Source organism: Dreissena polymorpha, chromosome 4, assembly GCF_020536995.1.
Source record: "Dreissena polymorpha isolate Duluth1 chromosome 4, UMN_Dpol_1.0, whole genome shotgun sequence".
In the NCBI taxonomy this organism is placed as follows: Eukaryota; Metazoa; Mollusca; class Bivalvia; order Myida; family Dreissenidae; genus Dreissena; species Dreissena polymorpha.
The window spans coordinates 115203142-115228465 of NC_068358.1; the positions used below are offsets into that span (position 1 = coordinate 115203142).

At 34.6% G+C, this 25324-nt stretch overlaps 2 protein-coding genes and 1 long non-coding RNA gene across 17 annotated transcripts in view; 1 reads left to right on the forward strand and 2 right to left on the reverse strand.

Moving 5' to 3' along the window:
• LOC127878205 (centrosomal protein of 120 kDa-like) overlaps positions 1-3985 on the reverse strand; it is a 42546-nt gene extending 38561 nt beyond the window's left edge. The window contains exon 1 of the mRNA XM_052424694.1: positions 3847-3985. Coding sequence (XP_052280654.1) covers positions 3847-3910 — 64 coding nt within the window. The 5' untranslated portion in view covers positions 3911-3985. The remainder of the gene's footprint in view (positions 1-3846) is intronic.
• An 8590-nt stretch (positions 3986-12575) lies between these two features.
• The window catches only part of LOC127878214 (casein kinase I-like), a 79734-nt gene continuing 66985 nt past the window's right edge, over positions 12576-25324 (forward strand). For 11 of the 15 annotated variants that reach the window (XM_052424717.1, XM_052424713.1, XM_052424719.1 and 8 more), the window contains exons 1-2: positions 12669-12685; positions 12955-13475. In XM_052424717.1, coding sequence (XP_052280677.1) covers positions 13295-13475 — 181 coding nt within the window. In that variant the 5' untranslated portion in view covers positions 12669-12685; positions 12955-13294. Of the gene's footprint in view, positions 12701-12954; positions 13476-25324 lie in introns of those variants that run through there. The other 4 variants (XM_052424716.1, XM_052424714.1, XM_052424715.1 and 1 more) reach the window with 4 other exon arrangements.
• Positions 22107-24324, reverse strand: LOC127878227 (uncharacterized). Its single transcript, XR_008048787.1, has 3 exons — positions 24194-24324; positions 23859-24033; positions 22107-23476 (listed from the first exon to the last, which is right to left on the reverse strand). It is a non-coding gene; the product is annotated as an uncharacterized LOC127878227 (long non-coding RNA).

Genomic DNA, 25324 nt, shown 5'->3' on the forward strand with positions numbered 1-25324 from the left:
TTTCGCGCGACACACCGTCCAATGATGGTGAACAAATGTGCCAAATGATTTTAAAATCTGACAATGAACGACATAGTTATGGCCCGGACAAGCTTATTCCGCCAGCCCGCCAGCCAGCCAGCCCGCCCGCATTCGCCAATCTAATAACCAGTTTTTTCCTTCGGAAAACCTGGTTAAAAACCTGGTTAAAAATACAGATTGCGAGTTAAGTTTGAAGCCACTAGAATTTTTTTGCGAGTGAAAAAAAAGTGAAAAAAAGTTATATTGCTAAATGCGCTCAATGCTAAACCACAGGTCAATTAATAGAACGTCCGAATACCCATATGCGGAAGCTCGCACCTTGTATGTAGACTGGTATACATATAGTACATATATGCAGATAGTATTGGTACAAAGATAATGAAACAGTCGATTATCCACACATGTTCACTATAAAAGACAAAATACCTGAACAGTCATGTCGTCGAAGCGAAAAAATAAGTAGTTTCTTTTTGCCCACAGATTGAAATAACAATACGAAATATAAAGCAAATTTAACCGTTAAGTTGAGAGAAAAAAAACGGAAATTAAATTCTTCCACGAAAACAGTGAAAAAGTGGGAAAAAGAACTTCATATATAACACCAAAACTTGTGGTTGATGTCATATTTTATTTAGTTAAATAGTACTAAACTAATGTCCAAACTTGCTTTTATCTATGTTTCCAGCAAAGTTTGCGTGAATGTTTTTTGATTTTGCGAGCTGGTATTTAAGCTGCTCGCAATGTTTTGCTAGTAGAAAGAAAAGTTAAATTCGAGCCCTGAATTTATTGGGTAGCCAGAACAGAAATCAATTAGCAAAGTGGTGTGTACCTATATTTAATGTTTATTGGGGAATTACACAGGTTGATAGCGTATGGCTCTGATATTAATGAGTGAAAATATAATTTTGAATGATAAATAATCAAATTTTAACGAACAATTAACTTTTCTGAAAAAAATAAAATTAAATATATATGTAACAAGGTATCATAGAAACACGCTAACCACCTGCATGTGGAAAATTACATATCGTGACGAGTAAAGATGAAGAATTAAAAAAACAATAGTGCCTGTCTCACAAACATGATGTAACATAATTATTTGTATAAATTTTGTATAGATTTGGGTCAATGACGGGCAGATATTGTAAGATTTTGGTAGAGTGAGGTAGTTGCATACATGTACAGTACACTCCACGCGTTTTCCCCAATTTCCCTCCATACTCCGCGGGTTTCGACCTGGAGGGAGATTAAGAAAATCCCGCTATACGCGGCGTTTGCATGATTTTGGACGCGGCGGTTAACGATCGGCAAAACTGATAAGCCGACGCGGCGGCCCTCGGCGTTGGCAACGCGAGTAACTCCGCGTTTTACGAGATAACGATCAATTTAATTTTGTTTGACTTCCTGATTTTCAAATAAAATTACATTTATTACAAGTACATACATGTACATGTAGTATAATATTTACAATTAAAAAAAACAACCAAGATAGATCGATCCCGACGTGGTTGTAGAAGTAGTTGTTGTTGTATAGAAAACTCGTTGATTTACGACACACAAAACGTCGTCTTTTAACTAATACTTACCAATTAATATATACACAGTTTGCAACATTGTTTTTATTTTGATAATTTAATCCAAAGTTTTCATGTTAGCAGGTGATTTTCTATACTGAACATGTATACAAATGATCTCGCAAATCTGTGTGAATTGACAGTTTGACGTAATCAAAGAAAAGCCGCTTCCTGTCTACAGGCATAACTTACTCAAGTAAACACGTTCAACGAATGCATAAGGAATGGTTTTAATTGTCGGAACAAAGTCAATTCTCTGCTCGCTAATGTACTCCTATAAATATGAGGTCGATTTATAAGCGGGGTAGCTTACGTCTAATTATTTGGACTACTCGCTAATGCATTGACTTTCTCTTTGTTTGTAGGTTATTCCATTGATTGCTAAAAGGTGGTAACTATTGAGATGATAAATGCATTTAATATTCACAGTTGTATTCTTGTTGCGTCGACATTCTAAACAATGTTTATCAGTAATTATGGACCAAATCGGCAGAGTGACATTCACACATGTTAATCCCTTTTGTCAAAACACCGCAGACAGCAGTCTACACAATAGGTCAGTAGACAAGCTTTGCGTGTTTTCATAACGTCAAACACTTAAAATCCAGTTCCGCCCAGATGTCTTCTTTAATCAGTTTACTATACAATTAGTGTTAAAATAATTACTCTACTAAAATACCGTAACGATAAAGATTCGGCGTGTTCGATTTGAAATTATTAAAGAGGAAATATTAACTTATTCGCGATATAATTTCGTTAATAAATACCAAAGAAACTTTTAACCGAAATCAAGAAAATTCAATGTTCTCTGCGCTACAAAGTTTGTATAAAAAAAAAATCAATACACGCACGCTTTGCAGGAGTATACATTGTACCTTGACCTTGTACATTGCAGCATAATTTTCGCGCGCTTTTGTCTGGATATATACATGACTGTATATTGGAAGCATTTGTAAACGTCATGTTAACAATTAAAAATCGTAGTGTGTTTCGGATTACGAATTATTATTCTCATTTTGGAAATTTTACGAAGCATTTATTCTTGTGTCATATGTGTCATGATTTAAATATTAATTTGTCAAATGTATTATATAAGACTAATTCATATTGTAGACGTACCTGTGAATTAAAAAACATAATTTTTATACGTATTAATTTTCTATACAATTATCTTTTTTATCTTTTAGCACACTGCTAACGCGGCGTTGCGCGGCGATCACTGATAAGAACGGAAAGTGTCTGCATTTACCGACTAGCCTAAAGTAATACACGCCGCGGGAATTAGCGAACGCGGCGTAACGCCGAGCGTTTTATCGAGTTCACCTCGCTCTTCCAACGCCGCGTGAACACTCGCTAGCAGAAAAAAAACCCGCGGAGGGAGCGAGTTTTTTGGGGAAAACGCGTGGAGTGTACTGTAGGCAGACAGTTCGAGTTTATTGTGGAAAATGTTAAGTATGGCAACAAGCAAGTGAACTTTAAAATAAGAAACAAATCTTCAGGACGGTAACATGTACTACAATGACAACATTTATGATCAAAATATATTGGGTATCGGATATTGGGTCCCAGTGGCCAGAACAGAAATCAATTTGTAAGTGGTGTGTAACCTATATTTATTAAAAGTAATTTTATTTGGAAATAAAATATTGTCACACGTAAAGATGAAGCATTAAACAAAACAATAGTTCCCATCACACAAACATGATGTAAAATAATTATTTGTACAAAGATTAATGTAAATTTGGGTAGATTTAGGTCAATTTGGGAAGAGTTGGGTAATTCGTGTCGCCCAATTTGATTGACAATAAATGGGGACAACATTAGAAAGTGGTAAAATTTAGTGACAACAACTTCTTTTAAGAACTGGCCAGAACCCTGAAGAACTCAAAACTAAATACTTCCTTGAGATTTTTCTGAAATAAATGAGTATGTTGGCTATCATAAACTTGGTGCTAGTCAGTAGTCACCAATGCAAGCTTAGTTGTCAAATAAAGTCACATATTTTCGCGACATAATTAACGGATTGCAAAAAAATGTAATCGCAATTCAGGCATATTTTAAACGCACAAAATGCCATTTTCAAAATCACTCATTACTTTATCAACTAAGAAGAAGTAATATATTTAATAACACGTCAATCAAACAACTAGCATCCGATTTCTGATTCATAAAAGAAACCATCATGAACAGACTTGTCAAATCATGAACAGTGAATGAGTTTATATTTGAATGCAAAGGTGTGTTAACGTGCCTTCTAAAACTGCAACAACAACTAAAAATCTATCCTTTTCGACCATCGTAGCATTGATTGGCATCGGTATTATCTCAATAAGCAGATATTTAGTTATCCGTCAAGTTTTGTTTTGAAAACAGCCGCCATACTTGTTACGCACTATTGATCAAGGACTATTTACACGTAGTACTTTATGAAGGTTAAAATCCACAAGACTTTGAACCGAATTATTGCATATTAATTAAATTATAAATCCAAGCTTATTAAAATAAAACAAGATGTGCCATGAATCATTCCTTACATTTACAAACTGTGCTTATTATTTCAAATGCAACCATGTTATTTAATATTTAAGGGGAGGGGGGGGGGTTAACTTATGCAAATCAGTAATTTAATTGGGTGCCGGTCGACTCGTACCGAAGTACACTTGCACGTTTTTGGTCAACTCGCACGTCATTTTTGGTAAACTCGCACTTTTTGAAGTCAACTCGCACGCCCCCCCCCCTCACCCCCAAAAAATATTCAGAAATAGATGAAGGATATAATATGATCAGTAGTTTATAGGTATAGACCATAGATATTATGTCTTTTTTTTAATTATGTGAATATACGGTTGTCACAATTAATGTCTCTTTTATAATTGTGGTCGGTGTTTTTCAAGGGTTATATGTCTGTGTGTAAGAGATGTGAAAGGTGTTATATATGTTATATAAAACGAACAATAATTAAAATGGCCAAACATTAATAAATTAAAGTTAATTGGTATGATAATTAATCAGTTGTACTTTAATATTTGTCACAACACGGATAATGGGAGTAAAAGGTGTTGTATACCGCGTAAGATTCAATTTAAGTTAATTAAGCTTGTTATTAATTAGTTTTACTTTCATAATCAGGTTTAAATTAAAGAAAATAAAAATTAAAATTACGTGATGTAATTTTTTTATGTATGCGGTATCTTACCATTTGATATACTTGTAAATGATCTTTACGAAACGACATATATGAGATGTATAACAAAGCATTTATTTTCAGGTTGTTCGAAAACCGTGCGACAACCTGATGAGTGTGCACGCTTTCGTGAGGCGACTGTGCCAAACAAATCTCCCTCATATGTGTATGCAGTGATGTTTCCCATTTATAAAGTACCCGTAAAAGGTACTTTCCCAATTGAAGAAAAGCTACAAAATTCCCAATTGCTGTCTTAAAATTTCCCAAACGGAAGGCAAATTCCGTCAATTTCGTTTCAAAAGTGCACTATCTGCAAGTGAACAAATAAAATGAGCACTTACACTGAACACTTCAAGCCAAAATGAATGTTAATCAATATTTTTAAGTTAATTTTTGCTTTTGATACAAAGCACTAAAAAAACCTATAATTCTCAATTTGAACTTTTCACGACGCAAATTTTCCCAATTTCAGGGGTTTTCGCGCTAATTTTTCCAAATTGGTATGGTACAGGTACTTTTCCCAAATTGGGGAGAAAAATCGCTGGTATGTGAAATTTGATAAAAATTGAAGTGAATTAAAGCGTAATTTTAAACGTATGTAATGCCCACTTTTTTTTAAATACTGTCATGTGTTACTTTTGTCTTTTTGGCCGTCTGTTGTGCCGATAAGTGGAGGTAGAGGAGTTTTTGGTGGATTTTGCCACTGTTCATATACATTGCTAAGTACAGACGAAACATTAACTTTCTTTCAAATTTAACTTGGCACAAACGTCTCAATGTGAAAGCAGGGACTGCCCCTCCCATGCATCTTCTCATACGTCTACTGTCTGACGTGTCGAGGCAAACATTGCGCTAAGGAAATAAATATTTTGTGAAACAATTGTTTTTTTGTGTGTAAATATATTGCAATAAAAAGTATTGAACTAAACTCTGAAAGTATTTCTCATTTGTGTTTATGCATAAATTACTCATCTAGAACCCATTAACACATCAATTGTTTGAATAAGCTATACGAGTTGACTTTGGTACGAGTCGACTTCCGTGGGAGTTGACCAAACAACGTGTGAGTTGACTAGGGAAGCGGACAACGACAACGAGCGAGGCATGGTATAGGGAAGATAGGGAAGATAACCCTTGGTTATGGTTAGGGTTAAGGGTCGGGTTAGGGTTAAGGTTAGGGTTAAGGCTAACCTTAACCCAAACCCGATCCCTAAACCTCTACCCCCCCCCTGCGCATTACAATACCACGCCTCGCTCGTTGTCGTTGTCCCTCACCCGAGTTGACTACCGTGCGACTTGACTTCGGTACGAGTTGACTGTTAACCATTTAATTTAGTGATGGCTTGATGAGAACTTCATCCTTCAAAGCTTCATCCACTTTCTGCATTGTCCGCTTTTTTGTTAATATATGTTATAATGTTGGTATGTGGCAAATGCTATGCCATTTTAAATGATGTGTACAATTCTTTCGGAATTCTCAAAAGAACATGGCAACTCTTTTTTCAATTTCATATGTTTCAAAATAGAGGACATACCGGTTCAAAGACATAGAGGTTGCCGTGGCGGAAAGGATATGACGTCCGCCTAGCAACCGGGAGATCATTGTTTCGATCTCCACTGTGGAAGCGTTCTTTAGATCTCCCCCACATACACCAAGTGTTGGTTCTAGTCCTAGAAAACGGACTTAAGAGTGTTTAAATATGCCTTAGGCTTTGTATGAAATCGAGCTGAAATAAATAGGATGTAACTAAACTAAGAAAACCACAACATACACTTGCTTCTTACTTTTTGGCGGATTGTTTGAAACCTTTGGCAATCCTTTCAAAATCTGTTTTTAAAGACCCGAACATATCATCCATAAATGTATCTACTTCTGACAGCCATCATGGACTCATTGGCAGAATGAAGGATAAAAAGTCAATGGATTGCAAAAACTGGGGGGGAGGGAGGAGCGTTTGTATCAAGAGTGTTTGAAAATATGCTTTAAAGTATGAATGAGTGATTCTTAGATAACGATGATTCGATCATTGTGGTGACCCAAAAAAAATTAAGGAAAAGCAAGATTGAACGTCAAATTAACACACTGTTTGATATTATTTTTTTTCGGCAATGCCGGATTTTTTCAAAGTATGCAAAGCTAGTTGTTTTTAAATTAAAATTGAAAACTTAGATAATTTAATGTATTTGTTTCAATTAAAAGCCAAGCACTCGAAAAGTTAGACTTCAAACGTGCTTCCACAAGTCGGGTTGACTTGAAGTCTAGCTAAGTGATACAATTATGTTTTATATGTATGTTGTTCGTGATATTAAAGCGATGAAAAAATAACATCATGAATATTTTATTTCTTGTACTGTATGTCACACAATATCTGCGTCATGACTTCAATACACAAGTGTGTAATGTCTTGATTATCATATTGAGCTTGTGATTGGTTTTGTGTTTTCTGTGAGCAATGTTATTTGTATTGAATGATAAATTAATGCGTATGATCATTAAAATGCCCAATCAAGAAATACAAAAGTGAATATCTGCATTGACATTGAAAGATGATAAATTAGTGTCATACACAGCTGAAAATGACTGCACATGACTGAAGCTGCAGTATAGTTCCACGGTTGCAGAACCAGCAACTGTAGGCGACTCGGTTCAAATGACATTCATGAATGCCTCTGTTAATATATGACTATTTTTAGCTCGACTATTGTATATGAAATATATATAGTGGAGCTATCCTACTCACCCGGCGTCGGCGTTAGCGTTCCCGTTCCCGTTAGCGTGCAAATGTTAAAGTTTGCGTACTACCCCAGCAGGGGTGGCGAAATCTCAAAAAACTATACTAGTCCACGGACAACCATTTAGGAAATTTAACTTGTCCGTTGCTGAACTACACTTGTCCGTTAATGTTTATATAAATTATAAACGCATTTATTGATTAATGTAAAACAATGTGGCAAATACCAAAATGAGTATGATTTGCTAGTTTTGTTTATAGTTGTATTTCAATAGTACATTCATTATAGCAGTATATTATAAACAATATAAAGACTTTCTAAAACTTTTAATCTTGAAAAGCTAGTGTTAAAACATGTGTTGAACATAAGTACATCGTCATCTTAACAAAATTAAACTAATCCAATAATTGTCGACCTCATCAGACTGAGGCTCTGCGCCGCTACTGGTAGCAATTTGATTATCATCAACTGGTAACCATTGAAAATCTGTGAGCCAAGTTTCTTAAAAAGTTCTGGTGCGTATACTTAGATCATATTTTTTATCATAATCTTTCTTTGTTTTTTTGGGAGGTGGACTGCTCAAAGCTCCGGGTTTCTGCTCTATTGTTGACGATTAAAAAAAACTAAATGTTCCATTTTTACCATTAAAGTCGTCTTAAATAACAAGGTAGACCGTGTTTTGATTATCTTACTTTGATACTTTTTATTTCCGTCTGATTGTAAAAATAAAGAAACCAGTCTGTATACTGTCTAACAGTCGGGCCGAATGTTAAAAATGCGGCATGCTCCTGGTCTCCTATAGAATAAGGGAGATCACTGCGCAGGAGAGTGCCCGTATTTTAGCTTGATTGCTCCGCAAATAGCACTGACAATGTAATCGCATGTCAACATCCGGTTTTGTAAAACTTAATTACGGCTTTTATACAATGTATTTTTTTGTATACCTGGACCCGACTTTTAACAAACTTGTTGTCCACGGACAACTTAATTGAAAAAAATCAGTTGCCCAGACAAGCAAATGTACGACTCGGGCAACTCGGACATTTGATTTCGCCACCCCTGCCCCAAATATTTCCTATGTCCTTTGAGATATTGCTTTTATATTTTGCATACTTCTTTACCAACATGACCCCAATCTATAAACAGGAGCAGACAACTGTATCAATCATTTTGACAGAATTATTGCCAAAACAACACTTACCTGACATACCACAATGCACTTCACCCAAACCATCCCCATGCCCCACCCCAGAACCCCCCCCCCCCCCCAAAGAAAAATAAATAAATATTTTTTTCCGTATTTTTGAAAGATCATCTTGTAAATGACCACAAACCCACGTTATACCCCACTCTCCATGATGGCTTACGTTTTACTGTCAAGCACTCGAATAGTCGAGCGCGCTGTCCTCTGACAGCTCTTGTTATTCTAACTACCTCTTCCTCAAATACACAATTAAATTTGCAAATTTATTAGACTCAATGGATATGTGTTAAATGTTGTATCATCGCATTTATGATTTTTTATTAAAACATAATTTACCGGTATATGTTTATTCTTGCTTACTTAAAAATATTCTACTATCAGTGATTTTAGATTATTCTTGCTTGATTTAAAACATTCTACTATGAGTATATTGACATAATTCAAACAACTAAATTTTTCAGGCAGTAGTATGGTTACATAATTATCGACATATGTGTAGTTGACAGCAAAATTAAACAAAGGCCACATAATTTATCATGACTTACTTAAAAGTCTCAATTTTGTCAGTACTTTATGTGAGGAGGAATTGAATTTGTAAAGTGGTATTCATTTGAGAAGAAATGTAAAAAGCATTATACCTTTTTGTATATAATAATGCTTTAGGTCTCATTTTGCAAGTAGTTGTTGACTACCTGTAAGTGCACGGTCCCTTCAGTAATCTATGTAGTTGAGGTGAACACGTTGAGCTTTTTTTCGATTTGTATCTGTCGTTCTGGTTTTTAATGCCTTTTGACTGATTGTATAATGTACCATGGCCCACATCGTTTTTTTAATATGACTTGTAACGAGTGTTATTAAATACATTTGTTTAATTTATTAAACAAGTACATAACATAAACATATTTGACTGTTTTTCACAGCCTTAATATGTAACAAATAAAGAAAATAAATTAGTATGGATATTTCGATTGTAATTTATACTTATCATTTGCAAAAATGATTTCATATTGCGAGAGTAGAGAATGGAAAGGTGCATCATTTTGATTCAAAATATTATGTCCATCATTCCAACAAATGCATGGTTTTTACGATCATTTAGCTATGATGAAATATTGTTATGAAGTTACTTGTTTATTAATATCCAGAAACAATAGTTTGTTCAAAAGTGTCAATGCAAAACCCGCAGATTCTTATCGCATTATGTGTGTTTCCATCACTTAATCTGTGGCGCATGAGGTCATGGTTGCTCAACCCATGCAAACATGCTAAACCACAATCCTCTCCCACAGGTGTTTAGAGTGTGACTATGATATTAATTAGTAAAAACATCATTTTGAATGAAAAATAATCGACTCATAACGAAAAAACAATTATCTGGAAAAAATCACTATCAAATATACCGGTATATATTACAAGTTATTCAACTTAAAATGACCCGAAAACAAAGCCCATCACTTTGCAAAGCCTTAATTTCATACATTGTGCTGCGATTTCCATCAATTTGGTCTTATTCAACGCAGAAATGAATTAACTTTCTGGAAATGTAGATATCTTGCAATGTTTTTTACAAATACTGAGTCAAATTTTAAGAAATAATAAGATACACAACCCGCTTGACCTACTCGTCATCGACCTGACACGATCCAAGACTGAAATCTTCGCGGAGTAAAGTGCATTTTCCCTGCACAGTTCACGGACCATGGAACCATAATTCAATAAAGCGTATGAAAAAAAAACATTCTTACCATTCTTGCCGTCACATTATGCATCAAAACTAACTGTCCAGTGCCGTTTCAGGGGGTCACTGGCCCAAAAAAAGTTGTCGCCACTTTTTCGCGGCGTGAAAACTGTCGGTTATTCCAACCTTATTAATAAGAACAAGCATTTAAATAAACCTTACTACATTAATGTCATCGACTATATTATCACTATAAAAAGTATGTTATAATATAAAAAAACAACAAATTACTTTCGTAAGTCATACCTTCATAAGTCTTGATAAGCTTTATTTGTATATAAATAACTTTTTTTTCAACTTGATTACAACACAGATAACCAAAATAATATACTAATGTTAACATCAATGCATTAAAGATTATGCTGCATAAATGTTTCAAAATTAATTATTTAAACATATAATCACACCAATGTACATCATTTGAAAGGGAAAAAGAAATATAAAACATCAGAAAATAAATCATCTCACTTCAAATTGTTAAACAGTTATATTTGGTCATTTGGACATAATCTGCTTGTGTTGTTAAAACGTTTTCTGTTAGTGGTGGATGATTTTCAGGTTCAATTAAATGAATGTTTTTCACGCCTATTTCCTGACAGAAAGGCCCAGATAATTGCCACCATCCATTCTAGTTGCCTGAAATAACATAAAAAAAATATTTTTACAAACTATCAACAACAAACCAACAAATATATGTCCCTATCTTTAAATGTCCGAATTTTAACATATCCGAAATATAGTACATCGGGTGAACGATATACTTTTTATTTCAGAAATTGTTGGTATCTGAATCAGATTATATCCTTCCCAGAACAGTAAAATAATGAAACTATAAAACAGAAATTTGTTTTTGTGGAGAAATTAAATGCTTTTGCCAGCCCCATCCTATGGTTTTGCTTAAAGAAATAGCGGCCCTAATAATCATTATAATTATTGATCGTCGTGACAGTTTGTCCCCATGTTACTTGATTTATTGCTAAATATCATAAAGGGGCCGTTAATCTGATAATAACCCCCTTGACAATAGCAGTAAAAACACCGTTTGTAACACTTAAACGCTTCAGTGATTTCAATTTATACTCTGCACTGTAGGTCGCTTACATCGTGGTAAATCAATATTTACAACTGACAGACGCTGGCCGCTAATGCTCGGTCGCGTGCTTTCGATACGCAGTATACATTTTCGGATAGGATTTTACCGATTTTTTTTTAATTCGCCACTTTTAAAAAATAGGAGCCACTTTTAAAATGTTAGCGCCATTTGGCGCCAATGGCGATCGACAGCGAAACTCCTGCGTTTGAAACCTGTGTATACATACATTTCAATTGGCCGACATTTTAAACACACGAGCGATTTCATTGGTCCAACGCGAAGGTGTCTTTATTCCCTGAAGATTTCATACTTGAATCGGGTCTGATCAATGACAAGTGTTCACGCGAGTTGTGTATCGTGTTGTTTCTTAAAAGTTGCCCAGCATTTGTAAATGTAAATATTTGATAGTGATTTGTTTCTTTATAATTTGATTATTTTTCATTCAAAATGATGTGTTTACTAGTTAATATCATAGCCACACGCTAACCACCTGTGTCCTCCCCCAGCAAATTGAAGACGGTCAAGCTGTCGTCAGGCGAAAATTGTTTCTCTTTCGTTTTTACATATCACTACTGTTTTATTATTATTGAACTAATTAATAGATAAGTTGGAAAAGTAACGTAATTGTATGCCGAGGTTGTTGTTTCGAGTCGCATACCGACCGTTTGCAATTAATCAGTACTTGAATAAATACACTGAGACGATTTACTAGTATTCTTAAATCGCACACATTTGTGATACTTATGCGGCTAAGCGCACAAATGACAATAATGTATCGACATCACGGTATATATACGCGTCCGACATTATTGCGGGTTGTGCCACGCGTATAAGGGATGATTGAACGAATGCAAAAGCATATAATGTTATTGTTGCTAAGCGCACAACACCTAATACATCACCTAATAATCCTTTTCATCCTATATATTTCCTGAGTGTCGGGGGCTACCGCCCCAAACCCCCGATAAAGTTCAATCTAGCCGCGTATAATTATACTACGAATCGGGTACCAGGCAAAGATTGAAAAACCACCAGTGACTCCTACGTGTTAATAGAAGGGAATAGCCGGAAGTGAGAATAAATTTAGGATGCGATTTTTCGTATGGAGTTGTGATCTTTAACTAAAATACATGACCTAGTATATGAATTTAACGTATGGTTCTATGTTCATTATTAAAATGCTTCCATTTGAATGATATTTTTCTTAGTTGACATAACAAATTTATGCCTGGTAACGGTTAATCATGGGCTGCGGATGGAGTTTTTGTACTTCCGCCGCATATTTTGTTATGAATAAAGTAGTGCTTTGTAATTAGCAACAATTAATAACAAATGATTACTCGATAATTATAACATCATTTTAAGTAAACTATTTTTCTATTTATAACACATCAACCTAATTTTCAGGTTTACTTGCCGTCCACGACACTTTAAAAACGGGAATTTAATTATAAGGAAAAAGTAGTTCTTCTCAAGAGACAGCTGAGATTGAAAATGTTTTAGTGAAAATCGGAATTTAAGCAGGAATATCGCTCATGATTTGTGAAGTGACTACATGTGTTATGAAAAGTGTTACAAATTAGCTCAATGTGCTAAACTGGCATCATATGTATTTTTGATAAATAGTATGTAACATGTGAAATATTCACTGAGACTAAGTTAAACATGGACAATGAAGTGTGTTTTGCAAGCACACTTCATCACTTCCAGTATCTGAAGTTTTGGAGTTTAGCACATCAAAGGTGATATGCAGAAAAAAGATCAAGACAAAGTGGACGACAATTCAAGACGTAAATCATCAGGAAGATCAAGTATGCATGCATCAGGACGTCCTTCAGGCTCGGGTAGCTCGGGCGTGTTGATGGTTGGACCAAATTTTAGGGTGGGGAAAAAGATTGGATGCGGAAATTTCGGCGAAATCCGATTAGGTAGTATGCATATAATAATCATTTGTGTATGTTTGTCTGAGTCGGGTCTTTGATAACCCAAATTATGACGATCATCAGAATATATTAATAAAATTGTAGGGATACCAGGGTTCCAGCTGACAGGAAAAAATTGTGCTGCTTAATTTCGCCATTGTTATAAAAGTTATGGCCATTCTTTGTCCTTCATATCAGACACCATATAGTGTCTTTTTTAACATATTTGTCATGCATTAACTTGACTAGAAAAAAGTATTTGATACTAGGTGCATGTATCGTTAAAGTACCTCTTCTCGAACCTCACCTCTTTTCGAACCCTTCATTTGTTTTCAATTTTTTCGCATGTGCACTACGTCACCGTTTTTTGTGTATAAGTAATTTGTTTACAACGACTGGTACGTAGCGGCAAATCAACAAAAATGCGTCAAAAACAGTTAGAATAAGTAGAATAATCATAAAACACATAAATATCATCGTATTTCTTTATGCTTTTTACATGTACAAGGATTTTCCTTTAAAAAAACTATAAAAACATGGTCTAATTTTTGTTCTCAACTTTGCCTGACAATTTACACATTTTGGCTGCTGTTTTGGCGGCATTGATAGTTTTACATGATATGGATGTGCTGGAAACTTGCAAAAATCTGTTATCAAAAGAGGATTTGCATAGCAATTAAAGTTGCCAACCATGTAGAAACAAGTTAGGTATCAAATAGAGTACTAATTAATATGTTTCACTATTTCCAATATTATATTTGAGTCAAATGGACGTGTCAAAAATTAAGAGGTTCGAAAGATGGTTCGTCCATGATACTATGCATTTATTGCACTTAAATAACAACATGTTGATTAATGTTTTTTGTTCAATGATTTTCAGCTGGGAAAAATGTTATGACAATGTAAAAGTTACATGCAGTCTACTAAATCCTCCCTCCAAAAAAGATCTGTATCTATTAGGGATTTCAATAGACGCAGAATCCTGCGTTTTGACGCAAGCAAATTAAAAATGACTCGTTTTTGACGCAACCCTTTTTTCTGCTGTGCATCATTTTGACGCATCGAAAATTTGACCCGTGCGTCAGTCAGTTAACATCTCAAGTTCCATGGTAATAAATCCCGCTGTGCTCCTAATTGAAATTAATGTTTCAGTATTTGAAACTCTGTCTTTTATCGAGAGTATACCCCGGTTGGTTGTTTAACTTATCTGATCTCTTCCAATACACGTCACCGTCTAAATAGTGCATGCGCACTAACTGGGTAATTAGCAGCAGCGATTACGAGATATTTGAATGACCATCCGATAATTGCAGGGTCTTTTGCAGTCTTTGCAGACGGCACAGTTAAAGAAAGTCGGCAAAAGTAATTTAAGAAAAGAACAAAATTGATCAAAGGTCTATTAATTATGTATATCAACTTGTATAATAAAGCGAGTTTTGTCAGTTTGTCAATCCACCGATAATTACGAGTAATACCCATCTTATATAAACTGGAATCACAGTTCATTTTTTTTACTAACAAGTCATAATACTACACATAAACATTGAGAAAACACATTTCCTCAATGATATATAAATTATCTGAGTAGAATTTAATAGCTACGTCGACCTTCAACACTGTAAATGGCTGACGTAACATTCAACCCGTGTTCAATTCAAAGCTGGCGATTCAAATTGCAAGTAATGGTGATTTAATAATGGAGAAAGCATTAACTGGATTTAAAACATTTCATAAGGTTTGTCAGGGATTTCAATAGACGCAGAATCCTGCGTTTTTACGCAAGCAAATTAAAAATGACTCGTTTTTGATGCAACCCTTTTTACTGCTGTGCGTCATTTTGACGCATCGAAAATTTTAGTGCTGCAACAATATACCGGTATATCGGTATATATCGCAATACGCAATCCGCATATTGTATTGCGATACGATTTTCATCATACCGGTACGAAAATTTTACAAAAATTCATTCACATTTCGTCCAGAAAAGTCATCCGAAATAACGATATCAAGGTAAACAAAGCAAAGCGGTGTAAATAATTTTTTACGTAAAAATAGCATTCTAAAAAGTGTATTATACGGAGAAGCGTTGTTACATGGGAGCATTCGTTCGATGCTTTTGAACAGATTATCGTTTAATTAATTACGCATAACTGTGAATGTTTCGTTCGATTCTGTGTGAGCATTTTTAATTTGTAATCCGAATTTCGGAAACACGCTTCCAAATTTTAATGCTTACGCGACAATAAAAAAATAGCGTCAAATAAAAAGTGCTTTATCCTTTGTCTCAATAAAAAACGCGCGAAAATTATGCAGACATAAAAACAGGAACATCACGTCAGGCGAATTACGCGTGTTCAGTGAAAACAAAAACGTCCCAGTAGGACGTTATTTCATCACATCTTTAAATAGTAACAAATGCCATTACAGCGATTTTCCTCCTTCTTTATAAAGTACCGGTAAACGGTACTTTCCCAATCGAACGAAAATTCCCAAATTCCCAAAACGGTACTTTCCCAATCAAGCGAAAATTCCCAAATTCCCAATCGGCATCTGGAAAAATCCCAATCAGCGTCCGAATTTTTTCTCAAAACGATAGAAAGTTTCGTAAAAAACCAACTTTCGGCGAGCGAACAAAGAAAATCGTATAGTTGTGTGTAACCACGCGCTCGATTAATTTCGGGTTTTATTATTCAGCGCATTCAATCAATAGAGTTGTTACTGTTTCCGGTTCTTTTGCCAGGCAGCCAGCGTACTGTTTTACGTCGGTTTGTAACCTTATCGCAGTTTGAAATAAGTCATAATAGCAAATATTATGCCAAAAAACCAATCGGAACCATCTATCACAGGACACATTGACAGCAATAATGATGCTGTGCAGGGAGGGATGCAAGCAACTGAGTGATGATCAAACATCAAAGATTGTTGAAATTTTCACAAAAATGAAAGAGAGAGACATTGCTTTAAAAGAGATTAAAACAACTAGTAATTGATTTGGTGTGTTCTTTATAATATTTTGTTATTTATATAAACTTTATAACTTAATGGTCATTAAGGCATGCCTGCAAATGATTATTTAAATGGGTATGTTCAATTAAGTATGAACTGTATGATGTATTCAATAAGACCCAAACTTCACGACGCGATTTTCCCAATTTCAGGATTTCACGACTCGATTTTTCCCAATTTTGAGGTTTTCACGACTCAATTTTTCCCAATCGGACCGGTACGGGTACTTTTCCCAATTGGACAAGGAAAATCGCTGCATTATGTTTTTGATACTTAAGAAAATTTGCGAATGTTTGTGTTTCTTGTTATTCTTGAGCACATTTATAGTAAATATTTACCAGAATTTGCTTTAAAACTGGAGTATACGAGATTATCGGGTAATTGGCGAGTTATAATTCTGGTACAAGTTAGCAATATATTGCGATATATTGCGATACGGATTTTTGAACTGACAATTTATTGCAATACGGTTTTTGGCGTATTGTTGCAGCACTAGAAAATTTGACCCTTGCGTCAGTCAGTTAACATCTCGAGTTCCATGGTAATAAATCCCGCCGTTTTTCTAATTGAAATTAATGTTTCAGTATTTGAAACTGGGTCTTTTATCGAGGGAATACCCCGGGAGTTGTTTAACTTATCTGATCTCTTCCAATACACGTCATCGTCTAAATAGTGCATGCGCACTTACTGGGTAATTAGCAGCAGCGATTACGAGATATTTGATTGACCATCCGATAATTGCAGGGTCTTTTGCAGACTTTGCAGACGGCACAGTTAAAGAAAGTAGGCAAAAGTAATTAAAGAAAAAACAAAATTGAACAAAGGTCTATTAATTACCGTAAAAACGCAGTCATAAGTCTACCCGGCTCATAAGTCGGGGGGTATACTTTTGTACCAAAACTGGAGATTTTGAGTATGTTAGCTTCATAAGTCGAGTCAGAAATTTTCTGTTTACGAATTTCATAAACGGACGCCATTTTAAATGCACATGAAGTTGCGGTAGTATTCTATACATTGCACATGACGTCACTGTGGAACTGTTGAACGTAGGCAAAGCCAACACATGTATTCTAAATTTCCTTTAGTATATTCAATACGATTGGATATGGAAAATAATATTTTTCAATATATCAGCACTGTTGTTTTTTTAATTCTCCGCAAACTAACACAGGTATTTTAAATGCATTGTCATAAGCCTGGCGTTTGCGTTTGCCAGGCATTTTCAAAGATTTATCGTAAGTCCAGTTGTGTTTTTGTTTATCTAATTAATAAATGGTTGCACTCAATAATCCACGCTAGTAATTATCCACAAACTATTTTCCGCTTTTAATCCGATGAAACAATATTATCACTGTAATCCAATCTTTGTACTTTTAATCTGACTGTCAAAACAATTGATAAGTGTCTCGGTAAAACGTGTTTTTATAACATAATGATTGACATACCCAAGAGACCGATAACTCCTTCTTTTTCTCTGAAACAGTTTCAAAGGCGGAACTATACACGTGCTCAAGCATAATGGGACGATTGCAAGCGAGTTACAAACACGAGATTGGTTAAGCATATCGCTTCTCTAAACAAAGGAATCCAATTTTGTCGGTGAGAAAGGTGTTCTTTATGGCTTCTTGACAGGAAACGGCTTTCCTTTGATGACGTCAAACTGTCGATTCACACATATTGCGAATTTTCGCGAGACTTTAAATGATGTCCTTGATTCTTTGTTTACATGAACAGTAAAAAAAACAACACCTGCTTACATGAAGACTTTGGATTAAATTATCAAAATAAAAACAGGAGTAATTGCAAACTGTGATTATATTAATTGGTAAGTATCAGTAAAAATACGATGTTTTGTTAGTCGTAAATCAACAATTTTTTTATATACAACAACAACAACTATTGCCGCGGGGATCAATCTTCGTCGAATTTCATTTTTCTTTATGGAATTTCATTATTTTTTTCATGGACCACCTCATAAGTCGATACCGGTTTTTTAATCAAATTTTGGAGGTAAAATATCTCGACTTATGACTGCGTTTTTACGGTATGTAGATCAACTAGTATGATAAATCCAGCGAGTTTTGTCAGTTTATTAATTCACCGATAATTACGAGTAACACCCATCCTTTATAAACTGGAATCACAGTTCATTTTTTGTACTAAAAAGTCATAATACTACACATAAACATTGAGAAAACACATTTCCTCGATAATATATAAATTATCCAAGTAGAATTTAATTGCTACATCGACCTTCGACACTGTAAATGTCCGACGTAGCATACATTCAACCCGCATTCAATTCAAAGCTGGCGATTCAAATTGCAAGTACAGTAAGGGCAACGTGTACTTTGACAAACGCCACTCGTTGCGGTGTTCATTTTACGGTGTTCGCTTACCAAACGACCCCTGCGATGGGTGTTCAGATTAAATATTCGCGGGGGCCGTTTTCCATAAGGTGGACACCGCGAATCACCGCTGACCCATAATATCTACCGCAGTGTTCATCGTGTTCGCTAGAAATAAAATAATTGAACATAAACATAGGTCGGTACCAATTTGCAGAAAGAATCTACTGTGCATTTGAATGTTATAGGTGTCATTTGGTGTCTAAAAAGTTAACGATTACGAACAATCACAATCGATTACCGCATACATGCAAAAATTCCCGTCTCTGTCCATTACCCGATAATCCCGAGATTTCCGATTTCATGCAAATTCTGGTCAATGTTGACGATAAAAGTGTGATAGAAATGTAAAAATCACAAACGTTCGCCATATCTCTAAACTATCAAATGAATTTCTGCATATGTTTCTATTTAAAGAATTGATGAAATAAGCGCCCAATCAGAACAGGTGTATTCCAACATTCGTAAATCACCTGACGCCTAGTGTGCGCGTTGTGTAGAGTTCATGTTCTGTTACAAAATGTAGCCACAAATAAATACATGTATATATGCTCATGATATTTTCATTTTCTTTGTTCTGAACCATAAAAAGCGCGCAAAAATTGGCGTGGGTGTATTTATTGTTGACACAAAATCTTCGTAGCGCAGACAACTTTGGGATCTTTTAATTTCGATTTAAAGTTTCGTAGTGAATTTCTTCTCAAGTACCGGGGTAGCTCGCGAATGATTTGGAATTGACATTTCATATGAATAAAATAAAAATCAAACACGCTGTAACACGCTGTAACACGCTATATTTAGATTTCATGCAACATGTACAAGTCATTTTCTGGAAATCGGGAAAAATGAAACCCAATTTTGTGAAAACAAAAAGGGCAATTGCATTGATTAGCACCATAAAAGTTAATCGTATTGATCATCTAAACGCTTAGTTTTAGTTTCCGACTTAACGTACTGCCCGAGTTTAAGTACACATAATGTACATAATGCACATAAAAATGTGCACATAATATCTACATGTACATGAAGTATATGATTTTATTTTGTACATGTACATTTAAAACGTGTGATTGACCCTCGCAGACAGGTGTTTACGGTGGCTGCGCAGCATCGCGGTGATCACGGGTGTTCCCGTTAACGATAGCTTGCAATCGCGGCAATTTCGGGTGTTCGCCGAACACCGCGATCAGTAGTGTGTCCGCCCCCCGCGAAATGTCACCCATCGGGAAAATTGAACACCGCTGACACACGTTTTTGTCAAAGTACACATTGCCTGTACTGTAATGGTGATTCAATAATGGAGAAAGCATTAACTGGATTTAAAAACATTTTATATTGTTATATTTGATAAGGTTTGTTCAGAGCTCCAGATAAGGTTTTGTGAAATTCTTAAATTACTACCAGATTTTCAAAAAGAATTCTTAACTCTGAAATTTTAATCTTAACGTTACTTCTAAGTTTTGGAAAATAATTCTTATTTTTTCTAAATGACCTAAAAATAAATAATAATGGTTATTTTCATGCAAAAAAAATCAAAATAAACATACTAGCAACTTATTTATACAAGTTCAACAGTGTCTTTTCAGTATTATACAATTTTATTTTTCCAATACCTTCATATGCCCAAACTGTGTTTAGATTGCATGCCTTAGATGAATTTTTACATATTTCACATTTAAAACGGGTCTCCCCTTCAATCTTTTCAACGATTAGCCACGGGACTTGTCCCTTCCACTCGTTCAATGTTTTTTTTAATGTTTAAGTTTGGACCCGTCGTGTCGCGTTTTTGTTTAGCTTTTCCGACTGTGTCGGCAACTGAACATACAACATCGTATAAGATCTTTTCAATAATGTCTTTCTAAACATTTAACTTCGGCTCACTTTGCGTACAATATGTTAAAGCGTGTTTTTGGATGCTTTGCAGTTTTTTAGGACGCTCTCTGGGCGCCGCCATTGTTTTTTGACAGATAGACTGTATACGCCGCTTTGATTGGGAAAAATGCGCTTTGTTAAATACACCCGATAACCATTCTATATGCGCACCGCAAAGATCTTTAATACGCGAAAAGAACTCAATAAAAATCGATACGAACCGATGTAAAAATAATATTCGTAACTTGATTTTGTAATTCTTAATGGTACGACAAGATTTTAAAATAAATACGTAACGGACTTGAAAATAATTCGTAATTACGAAAATACTACCCTTATCTGGAGCTCTGTTGTTAAACCAGATAACAAAAAGAAAAATTTGGATTATTAAAGTAAAACTACTACAGGTGAGGCATTCTTAAGTGTCCATATTTCGGACATGCATAGTATTCGGATAAACAGTAATAGGTATACTAGATGTTCCATGCATTTAGATTGTGTTTTGTTAGAAAAGCTATCATAGCAATGATGATAATATAATGACGATAAATATGTGATGAAAAGGTGCTACCGGCACTGATCTTAAATGTGTTAACCCTTAAAGCGCTGGAGCCGAATTTTAAAGGCCTTTGCAAACAGTTTGGATCCAGATGAGACGCCACAGAACGTGGCGTCTCATCTGGATCCAAACTGTTTGCTATTCTGATAGTATTCTTTGAAAAAAAAATGAAGAAAATGCTTATTTTAGAAATTCAGCAGACGACATTTTAGCAGAAGACAAATTACCCAGCATGCAAAGGGTTAAAAGACTTAAAAGTGTTATAAGGAAGTAGATTTTAAAGTACCAATTCATTAAAATATGTTGTGCTATGTATCATGGTATTGTTATTTAATAAAGCAGTATAACTTTTTAAGATATTGTGTTACTCTTAGAGCATATTTTTATCTAAAAAATTGAATAATACAGAAAAAAACACGATTAACGCGCTTCAAAATTGACCCCAGCATTTTTCAATTTGACTCCTCAAAATTTCATTCCAGGGGTCATTGACTCCTGGTTTTTAAAATCTATTGAAATCCTTGGTTTGTTAAACAAGATAACAAAGAGAACAATTTGGATTATTAAAGTAAAACTACTACAGGTAAGGCATTCTTAAGTGTCCATATTTCGGACATGCATAGTATTCGGATAATCAGTAATAGGTATACTTGAAGTTCCATGCATTTAGATTGTGTTTTGTTAGAAAAGCTATCATAGCAATGATAATTATATAATGACGATAAATATGTGATGAAAAGGTGCTACCGGCACAGATCTTAAATGTGCTAAAAGACTTAAAAGTGTTATAACCCTTGTCAAAAAAGTGGGCAAAACCCGGTTTTAATCCGTGTTAAAACCGTGTTAAACCCTGCGGTATTGGCACCGGGTTAAAGCGTGTCTTTTAAACACACTTTTTGCTTACCGACTTGGTTTTTTGTAGGTAAAACCTGGATTTCACTCACATAAACCAACACGCTTATACCTTCTTATACCAACTTAAACCAACTAAAACTAACTTAAACCAACTTAAGTGGGTTAAAAGTGAGTGTGTTTTCCTTCTCTATGTTGGCTTTTAAACCCGCTTCTACACATCAAGTCGGTTTTTCCTGTTCTTAAGCGAGTTAAAAAGTGGGTTTTTGTTTGAGTGTTAAGTGAGCTAAATGTGTGCTTAACTCAGATTTAACGCAGTTAAAACACGCTTTAAAACCGAGTTTTACCAACTTAAGTTGGTTAAAAGTTAGTGTGTTTTCCTTCTTTATGTTGGCTTTTACACCCGCTTCTACACATCAAGTCGGTTTTTCCTGTTCTTAAGCGAGTTAAAAGTGGGTTTTTATTTGAGCATTAAGTGAGCTAAATGTATGCTTTTCACAGATTAAACGCAGTTAAAACTAGCTTTAAAACCTGTTAAATGCTCAGTAAAAACCCACTTTTCACCCACTTGAAAACTGAAAAACTTTTTTATGATAAGAACAAAAATATCATGAATAAATTCTAATTACTTTTTTAAACGATAAAACATAAAACTTTACATATATATCCATATACACAGCATGATAAAACTATTTTGACAGACATGGCATTGTTATAATAAAATATAATAGTGTTATAACATAACATTGAACACAAAGAAAGAACTGAAAAAAGTAAGATTGTATGGAATAAATACAAACAAGAGATGTGTTTGTCAGAAACACAATGCCCCCCCTACTGCGCCGCTTTGAAATAAAATTTCTATTTATCATTTGGCAGGTTTAGAAATAATCTCTCTTTGCTTATGTCTTCCATTGGATTTTGACCTCTGACCTTGAAGGATGACCTTGACCTTGCACCACTCAAAATGTGCAGCTCAATGAGATACACATGCATGCTAAATATCAAGTTGCTTTCTTCAATATTGCAAAAGTTATGACCAATGCTGAAGTTTTCGGACGGATAGACAGACAGACGGACAGTTCAACTGCTATATGAGACCCTACCGGGAGCATAAAAATAAGTTAATGTTGAAACAGGCGCAAATCAATATAACAAAGTAAAAACAATGGTTAAATAATCATTTTAACAGCACATTTTATTTACAAAGACTTCAGTCTACTTGTGCATCAGCCGCAGATGCCTTAAACAACCTCTCATCTTTTCTTCAACATCAACCAGGGGCTTGTCAAAGGTTTTGGCTATGACATCTGAAAAAATATAATAGACTATTCATAACATGCAAAAAAACAACAAAATCTGTTCTTAAATAGAAAATACTCTAGCCAGAAAAAGAGGTTAAATATTTGCATATTAAGTAAGTCAACACAAATGAGTTTATTACTGATTGTCCTGGAGACAGTGACTAGAGACACGGACAAAGTTTTTCAATCCCTGTCTTCATGAATAAAAAAAACCTATTGTTAACTGTCACTTGGATTATAAAAACTCTCCCTTTTCACAAATGATGTAATAAAATGATCATTTATGCGACTGTAAACAGTAAGTGATCTGAAAAATATTTGTAGAATGTGTATTGAATTTCTATATGGATAACTGGTACTTCAAATTTTTATGATGAAGAAAAAGTACCAATGATTGCATTTCTCTCAGCAGCGGGGAGGCTTGGTCTTGGTGACCCAGTTGTAGTTGTTGCTCCCTTCATGGAGCAAGTTACAAGCTGGTGGAAAGTGAATAGTCGGCACATGGCCTGTGCGATGGCCATCACCTCCCTTGTTTAATGCTGGATTTCAGCTTAAATGATACTCTGGAACCAAAAAAAGAAAAGGAGTTTTGACAAAATATTTACAATTGGTAATTTTCCAAAGCTTGTAATTTACTTTCATCACATTTCAAACTCTAAAAATATTTGTCACATTGGTCAGAATTGTGACGCTTTTAAAATGCAATAACCTGTATAGTTTTACCTCTCAACAAATCCAGCTTTCTTGTTCAAGGACAGGGCGAGGTTTGCCCACTTCAGTTCCCCTCAAGTTGGCCAGCTTGTGCAGGGTAAAAGCCTGGTGTAAAAGTCCATACATCAGGTAGTATGATAACCCATTTTGCTCTTGGGGCAAGAGTTTAACCTTCAAAATTAAAATATGAGGGAAAGAAACCTGTTCAGTAATAACCAGAAATATCTATAAATAACAATAAAGATGACAATAATCATAAAACACAACCACAATAATTCACTGTACACAACATTTACACTTTGTCATGTGTATGTTCATCTATTTTTGCTTCAAATTGTGTTGTTTTTCCTTTAAGTTGCAATACATTAACTTATCAATTTACATTTCCCAGTGACAATACATAAATATAATAATGATCATAATTAATTCAGTAAACTAAATAACAAAAAGGATGAAGAAATGACAATACAAACCTGTTAAAACTGTTCTTCAATATTCACAAAAAACACAGTTGAACTTGATTTCCAACAAACTTATTGTTGATTTCCAAATTGTAGTAAAATACACATTGTTTTCATCACACAATACTTCATGCTGACAGTATTTCAATACATTTTATAAGTCTTAATGTTAATTTAATTTAGCTCAATTTAATTGCTGAAACCAGCTTGTTTTTCAAAAGTTGTTGTTTTCAAATAATTTCCTGTGCAAAAAATTGAACCAATCAAAAGTCTTATACCTCATTCCAGCCTTATGTCTGGGCAAACCCTATCAGTAGCCTTATCTGCCCCTGATAATCAGTACCCTGTTTAGCTCTGAATGCCTGACAGATTGTTATCTGTTTATTGTTAGTGGTGTGAAAAGGGGTGTTTTTAGGTATTGTCTTGTTATTTTGTTGACTGTTTATGTAACACAGGTCATGTTTGGCATCTTATTATTTTATTGCAAATTAAGAAAATGGATATAATGGTATCATATAAAAATATCAAAATCTTGCATAACTTATGTACACAAATTAATAGATTATATCCAAAATAATGTTTCCAATACCATAATTATTTAAATATGCAGATTTAACAAGTAAATACTGTTTTAAACAAATATAAACAATCATATAAGATTGTTTTAAAATTAAAAAAAATA